At 44.9% G+C, this 7,943-nt stretch overlaps 1 protein-coding gene across 1 annotated transcript; it reads left to right on the top strand.

The window, feature by feature from the left end:
• The first annotated feature begins 3,575 nt into the window (after positions 1 to 3,575).
• LOC119841416 (cytochrome b-c1 complex subunit Rieske, mitochondrial) lies at positions 3,576 to 7,377 on the top strand. The gene is made up of 2 exons (XM_038368841.2): positions 3,576 to 3,926; positions 6,583 to 7,377. The coding sequence occupies exons 1-2, from the start codon at positions 3,716 to 3,718 to the stop codon at positions 7,191 to 7,193; spliced, it is 822 nt and encodes a 273-aa protein (XP_038224769.1). The 5' UTR covers positions 3,576 to 3,715; the 3' UTR covers positions 7,194 to 7,377.
• The last annotated feature ends 566 nt before the right edge of the window (positions 7,378 to 7,943 follow it).

Below are 7,943 nucleotides of genomic sequence, written 5' to 3'. Positions count from 1 at the left end.
TCAGCAGCCAGCAGGTGAGAGCCCAGCACACTGCATGCTGTGCATGCACAGTGTGGCCTGTGTGCCAGCCAGGACACATGCATTGCTAGTTACACATTCAATACACATGTGACTACACATGCACGCCATAAAACCCCCCTGCAAATTACATCTCTGGACTGACAACCACAAGAGAGTAGAAAAATCCTCCAGACAGGTGGCAAATCTAATTTCCATTTACTTACTTAGAGCCTGGGGGGCTTCCTAAGTTGCACGACCTTTGGAAGAACCAGGCATGACACTCTGGGCAGTCTGACCCTGAGGAGTTGTAGCTGGCTGGACTGACATCAGGTCTCCTTAGGGACACCAGGTCTCCAGAGCTCAGAGTCCTCATGCACAGGAGGAGAAAAAGGATAGTAGCCTTTGTGAGACAGGGAGGCAAACAGCCAGCTTGCTTGCAGAAAGAGTAGGAGAAGCATAGACTGGTGACGAGCCTCACTGAGATGCAGAAAGGTGCCCTTCTCAAGAGGAAGAAATTGTGTTTGCTGAGCCATTTTCCTGCCAGAAAAGAAAGGAATTAGAACTTGGTGCATTAGACACCTTCAACCCAGCCTCGCTACCAAATGCCAGCTAATCCCCCAGGGCAATGAGAGGACTTTCAAACAAGATCATCTGACGACTGTGCCCCTCTTGGGCTGATGAAACAAACTGAATTATCAGGGGGAACTGCCCCTGCTATAATACATGAATAGTGTAAAGAGAATATTCAACAGCTATTTTTTTTTTAACTCTTGCACCCTGGGGGACCAGGAGTCCACTCCAGCCTCCACTTCAGGTCCACTCCACTTGGAGTGGAGAAGAGACAAGTCCTCTCCCCTCTGTTCTCCCCTATGGAAAAGAAAAATCTATAGGAAATCAAAAAGAAACAAATCTGACCTGAAACTCAGGCAGTCTTCCTGTGGCAGCCCTTTAAACTTAGTCTACACATGCTCCAGCCCCAGCCCCAGCTCCCCCTCACGGTGACTATAGCTCAGATCCTGTGAGGCTTATAGCTAGCTCCTTCTTCCCAGGCCTGTCTCAATTAAATTCACCACCCCAGCACATGGCAGGTTTTTCCCTTTTAAACTCCTCCTCCCTCCAGGAAGAACAAATCTTGCAGGTGTTTCTCCTTGAAAAGTCCCAGAGGGGCTTGTTAGTTGCCTGTCAGCGTGAGAGCATGTCCCTTCACACCTCCCCAGATAAAATAAAAAAGTTGTATATGTCCTTGTGCCTCCTATTGTATATCTATATGATTTATTTGTCTAGATGCTAGTGTCTGCCTGCACAGAACTCTAGGCCTGACCCTGAGTATGGTAATAAAATTAAGCACATTTGTAGGATTGTGGCTTTTGCTACCAGGACCATAAGTGTAATATAAATGTCTAAAGATCAGATAGAATAAAAAAGAGCATTCCAAAAACAAAACAGTAAACTGTCATCATGCTGAGATGGGGATGATGTGATGATATTTTGGAGTGACAGGATAGTGTTTTCATGTGACATATTTATGTGATTGCTATTTTGGATCTGCTTAAATAGCAAGTAGATGTAACATAATGACACTGGGTAGCAACAAGACAAAGTTGTTATGACTATGATGACCTATTGGCAAGCATGATCATGGGTCTATGATGTGACAGTGCTATCATCTTTTACAAACTGTAATGGCAAGACAGTGACTTGGGCTGTGATATTATGACATTTTGTCGCTATATGACAGCACTTCAATATGACCTGATGATTCTGTGCTGTGATGGCATTTTGCACTGATCTGATGGTGTTTATCTGAAGCAGTTTGGTACTTCAGTAATCTGTGTTGCAGAATTAGGGTGTTTTGGTATATGGGGTGATGGTTTCATGTGAGTTTGTCATTATGGCACAATATGTCATTTATATAAGGCACAATGTTATGATACAACATACACATTCTAAACAGGTATACTTAATTTTGCCAGATGAGATGAATGAATTAGATCAGGGGTTCTCAACCCTTGTCTTTCTGAGGCCCCACAACATGCAATAAAAACTCCACGGCCCACAGCTACTGTATTTCTGGATATAAGAGCAAAGGCCAGCGCTAGGGGGTAACAAGCAGGGCAGTTGCCCTGGGCCCCATACCACAGGGGACCCTGCAAAGCTATGTTGCTCAGGCTCCAGCTTCAGCTCCAAGTGGCGGGGGTTGGATCATTGGGCTTCAAGCCCATGTGGCAGGGCTTCGACTTTCTGCCTTTGGCCCCAAAAAGTCTAATGCCAGCCCTGCTTGGTGGCCCGCCTGGTTGAGAACCACTGGACTAGGTGACCCATGGAGGGCCCTGCAGTTCTGTGATTCTCGCATGGTGACGTGACATCATTAATGGCACAGTATCTCATTTTTATAAGGCCCCATGTGACCTCGGGCATTACATGGCATGATGTCACTGGGATGTACTGACAGGTTTCAGAGTAGCAGCTGTGTTAGTCTGTATCTGCAACATCATCAAGGATCTACAACCTATTCTGAAGGATGACCCATCACTCTCACAGATCTTGGGAGACAGGCCAGTCCTTGCTTACAGGCAGCCCCCCAACCTGAAGCAAATACTCACCAGCAACCACACACCACGCAACAAAACCACTAACCCAGGAACCCATCCTTGCAACAAAGCCTGTTGCCAACTCTGTCCACATATCTATTCAGGGGACACCATCATAGGGCCTAATCACATCAGCCACACTATCAGAGGCTCGTTCACCTGCGCATCTACCAATGTGATATATGCCATCATGTGCCGGCAATGCCCCTCTGCCATGTACATTGGCCAAACTGGACAGTCTCTACGTAAAAGAATAAATGGACACAAATCAGACGTCAAGAATTATATCATTCAAAACCAGTCGGAGAACACTTCAATCTCTCCGGTCACTCGATTACAGACCTGAGAGTGGCTATCCTTCAACAAAAAAGTTCAAAAACAGACTCCAAGGAGAGACTGCTGAATTGGAATTAATTTGCAAACTGGATACAATTAATTTAGGCTTGACTAGAGACTGGGAGTGGATGGGTCACTGCACAAAGTAAAACTATTTCCCCTTGTTTATTTCCCCCCTACGGCTCTTGTCAACTGCTGGAAATGGCCCACCTTGATCATCACTACAGAAGGCTTCCGCCCGCCCCCGCTCTCCTGCTGGTAACAGCTCACCTTCCCTGATCACTCTCCTTACAGTGGGTCTGGTGACACCCACTGTTTCATGTTCTCTGGGTGTATAAATCTCCCCACTGAATTTTCCACCCAATGCATCCGGTGAGGGGAGCTGGAGCTCACTAAAGCTGATGCCAGTCTCTAAGGTGCCACAAGTCCCCCTGTTCTTTTTTCGGGGACGCAGTGGTGTTCTGAATGACGTCACCGTGCTGCACTGGCAGCGCCCAAGGACACACAGTCTGGCACGGAGCCTACCTAAGGCCACTGGGCAGCAGAGCCCAAGGCTGGGGGTGGGGCGGGACGGAGCCGGGCCCGCGCGCCGAGGCGGGTGCCGGGGTGACGTCACGCAGCGCCACCGGCAAGCGCCGCCTGACTAGCCCCCACCCGGCCAAGGGGGCGGGGCGTGCGCACGTACGTTGGCGCAGGAGGCGGGGCACGTCAGCCGCGCGAGGCCACGCCTACCGGCAGGTTGCGCCCGCCAGGGCCCGAGGGGATCCGTCCGACACGCAGTCGCCGCCATGTTGTCCGTGGCCGCCCGCGCCGGCCCCTTGGCTCCGTACCTGTCGGCCGCGGCGCACGCCGTGCCGGGCCCGCTGAAGCCGGTGGTCCCGGGGCTGGTGCTGCAGGCCGAGAAGCTGCCGCTGGAGCCGAAGCGGCCTGTGCTGTGCCGGGAATCGCTGAGCGGCCGAGCGCCCCGCGGAGGCCTCGTCGCCACCGCCAGCCTCAACGGTGGGGGCAGCCTGGGGTCGGGACGCTGAGATGGAGCCGCAGGGTCGGGAGCGTTATTGGGGCCTCGCTGCCCGGGGGAGCAGCGCCCGGGTCACCGAGGCGTCGGGGGTGGGAGGGAGCCCGGGAGAAGACTCGCAACACCAGTGACCCCCTCCCCATCCCCCCCCCGCCTCGGGTCACCGTGTGAGTGGGGAATGATCCAGGCCTGCGTCTGGCCCCTCTGCCGCCGCACTTCAGGCTTGGCCAGGCCTTGGGACTGACCTTGGGGCTGGGGCTGCACTTCTCATGCTCGGGTTTCTCCTACAGCTCCGCTGTGAGTTACCGACTGAGCCGCACCCCAGGAAGCGTCTGCGTCTGTCCCCGGCGGAGGAAGCCGCCTCAGCCCACATAGGGTCTGGGGCAGGGGTGCTGTGCGCGGGATTGAGGGCCCCTAGGAAATGTGGACAGCTTGAGTGCCTTCCATACTTGAGGAAGTAATTGACTCTACTCCAGTGCAAACTGCGTGATCACAAGCAGTGATTTTAGACAAGAGTTTGTGCTTGGCTCCTTGGGAGGTATTCTGGGCAGGATTTCACGTCACAGCTCCAGAATAGGGAGAGAACAGAAAACGCTGCATGTAGCATGTTAATGGTACTTATTTGTTTTAACTACAAGTGAAGAACTACATCAGAGACCAAAAGTGAGGGGCTTCTTTATGGTTCCAAAAACAATAGTTTTAATCTTACCAGGAGGCTCATGGCATCAGCCTCATTGTTGTCCAGTTCATGCAGTGTTTTGCACTCAGAATTAGCAGCTGCTTCTGAAAATTTTGGGCTTTATCTGATGTAATTGAGATACCAACATTGAAATCTACACTACAATTTTCAGAGTCAAATTCCAGCATAAGAACCCCACTTAAAATCCTTAATTCAAACTGTCCTGTGAGCTCCTACATTGTACAGAAGCCATCAAAATCTCCCAATTCAGTGGCATGTAGTAATAGCCTTCATTGTGTGGTCTCACAGTTTACACATATATTGGGAACTACTATTCCTTGTAGAAAGATGCTTTTGTAGTGATCACAATTACATAAATATCTGAGGCTGACATTCTGCTGTAAAATTAATAACAGGATATGCATTTGATAAATACTTGTAGTGCAAGTAATAGGAAACAGTTTATACTCAATGCTATACGTGAGGGTTAATTCTAAATTACACTTCTCCATTGAAAAGAGAACACAACATTTTTAAGCTAAAACTGTTGCATCATTACGTCCTTACTGGATGTAAACTCTTCTGTTTAACCTTTGACCTTTAACCATTTAAAGTAAATGAGTAAATTAGAAGTACTTGCTACCACAGAATTTTAAAAATCACTGCTTAATTTCTCTGCAATTAAAGACAGAGAAAATGGCTTCTCTTTGCAAAGTTCCTTGTAAATAGATGCACTTTCTATCCTCCATTAATTCTAGCTTGGTGCAATCCCCTGCATGATGACTTTCTTTGCACATAACATCTTGTTCTTATAAATCCTTTGAGGGGACATTTCTGTTAACCTTTTATGTTACCAATGGGAATTTCTAGAAAAACAAGAATTAAATATGCAATATAAGGCTAAATATTTCGGTACAAAACAGAATCTTGGCAGGTAGTGTTTTCAGTTTAAGTTATTTACTTTATTCTTTAACTGAGTATCAATTTTTGTTAAGACAAATAGCCTTCACTTTTTCTGAAAAAATTACCACACAAGTTTGCATTGGTGCTGACCCAGTGGACCATTTTGGCATAATAATTGTGAAACTGAGAATCCAACCAATAAAGTTTGGCACTGGAGTGTGAATAGAAGACCTGAGGGAAACCTCTTAAATTTGTGCAGTAATCCAGCAAACACATGCATGCTTATTTTTACACTCTTGAGTGGTTCCATTGAAGTCAGAGTAAAGTACATGTATAAATAATTGCAGGTTCATGGTCTAAATGCTTTTTTAATCCATGTTTCTTAATCCCAGTGTTTCCAGGGAACTTTAAAATGAAAAAAAATCACTAAGAATTTGTCATAGTCTTCCCTCCCTGCTGCCCATGGTATTCTTCAGTGTAAAACATTAACATGTATAATAGGCTGCCATTTAACCTACCAGTCTCTAAAAATCAAAATTCTGTTAGTTTGTTTTTTAAAGTTTAAAATTGTGGTAACCATTGCTCATAAGCAGTCTTTCAGTAAGAAAAGTAAGGAAGGGAAGACTTAGCAAGGAAACAGATTTCAAGCTTTTAAGAGGATATAGAATTTTAAAATGTCCTTTACTATTGCTGTATTTTAAGTTGTGCCAAGGCTCTTTTAAATCATTACATAGCTCAGTTGTGAATATAATACAGTCAGAGTTTTTCTTTTTAGATAGACTTGGCTTATAGTGTCAGATATTGGTAGGTGGTGGCAGTCTCTTGATAGAAACTTGTTAGGTTTCCCAAATTGTCTTATACTACCACAACAGGGTTGTAACTATTACTTTTTAACAATATGCAGTTATCAGATTTACTGTTTACAGAAAGTCTTATGGACCTCTTTACAATTTCACCTTGAATTCCTGAAAACAAAACAAAAAACAGCATCATAGTAATATAGTACTAGGTCTTTATTATAAAGATGCTTGCGGTTAATATTTACTTTTTTGTTGCAGCTCCAACTAGTGTTCGTTACGTCCACAATGATGTCACAGTACCTGACTTCTCTGACTACCGTCGCTCAGATGTGTTAGATAAAACAAAATCTTCTCAAGATAGCAGCGATGCTAGGAAAGCGTTTTCCTATCTTCTGACCGCAACAACATGTGTAGCCTCTGCATATGCTGCTAAGAATATTGTCACCCAGTTTGTTTCCAGCATGAGTGCTTCTGCTGATGTGTTGGCATTGTCAAAAATTGAGATCAAGTTGTCTGAAATTCCAGAAGGGAAGAATATGGCTTTCAAGTGGAGAGGGAAACCCCTTTTTGTGCGTCACAGAACCCAGAAGGAGATCAGTCAGGAAGCTGAAGTACAATTGACTGAACTAAGAGATCCACAGCATGATTTAGACAGAGTAAAAAAACCAGAATGGGTTATACTGGTTGGTGTCTGTACTCATCTTGGTTGTGTACCCATTGCAAATGCTGGAGATTTTGGTGGCTATTATTGCCCTTGCCATGGGTCGCACTATGATGCATCTGGCAGAATTAGAAAAGGTCCTGCTCCAGCCAACCTTGAAGTTCCATATTATGAATTTGCTTCTGATGACTTAGTTGTTGTTGGTTAAATAGCTGGACATTTGTCTGCTTCATCTTTTGCTGTATGAACATTGTGAAAAAGGGTTAATAATCTGGTGTGGTATAAACCTAAATGATCCTAAAACATGTACCTAATTGTCTAAAATCACTCTTATCAAGAAGTATGCTTTAATGCTTCCCAATAAAGAATTGAACCGAGTGATCTGTCATTTACTTGCTGTTAGTGTCTGATTACTGAAGAAATCTGATGGCATTACCTAATAAAGTTATGGATGCCCTGGTAATAAGTATGGGGTGATGTAGCATTGGAACAGAAAACTTAAGCCAGAATTTTCCATACTTGAACCCTAGTCATTTCAGTCCCAATCTCCAGAAAACTCTTGCATACTAAGGAAAATCTGAGCTGGGAACAACTCAGTTGTTTTAGGGAACAGATAAAACTAATCTCCAAGAGGCATACTTAAAAAAATAAAATAAAAAAAACCCTACTCATCATTATAGACATGTTGTTTTAGTTTGAAATATCTTGCTTTCTACAGCAGTATACATCAGTTTTGACTTTGATGGTAGATGGAGATAAACACTGATTAAACTGTTGATTTAAAAATAAAAACAAGTAATTCAAGCATAGTGAGACTCCTATATGTGGTTGTATGCCAGAAAAAATCAAGTTCTAATCTCATTAACTTCTTAAATAGAAGCAGTTAACTAGCAAACAAAATAAAGTTTACTGAGGGGAACTCAGCTTTCTAAATACAAAAAAAAAAAAAAAAAGCATG

The sequence above is a fragment of the Dermochelys coriacea genome, chromosome 12, assembly GCF_009764565.3.
Source record: "Dermochelys coriacea isolate rDerCor1 chromosome 12, rDerCor1.pri.v4, whole genome shotgun sequence".
NCBI classification, from domain to species: domain Eukaryota; kingdom Metazoa; phylum Chordata; order Testudines; family Dermochelyidae; genus Dermochelys; species Dermochelys coriacea.
This window is presented reverse-complemented; position numbering and strand designations above follow the sequence as displayed.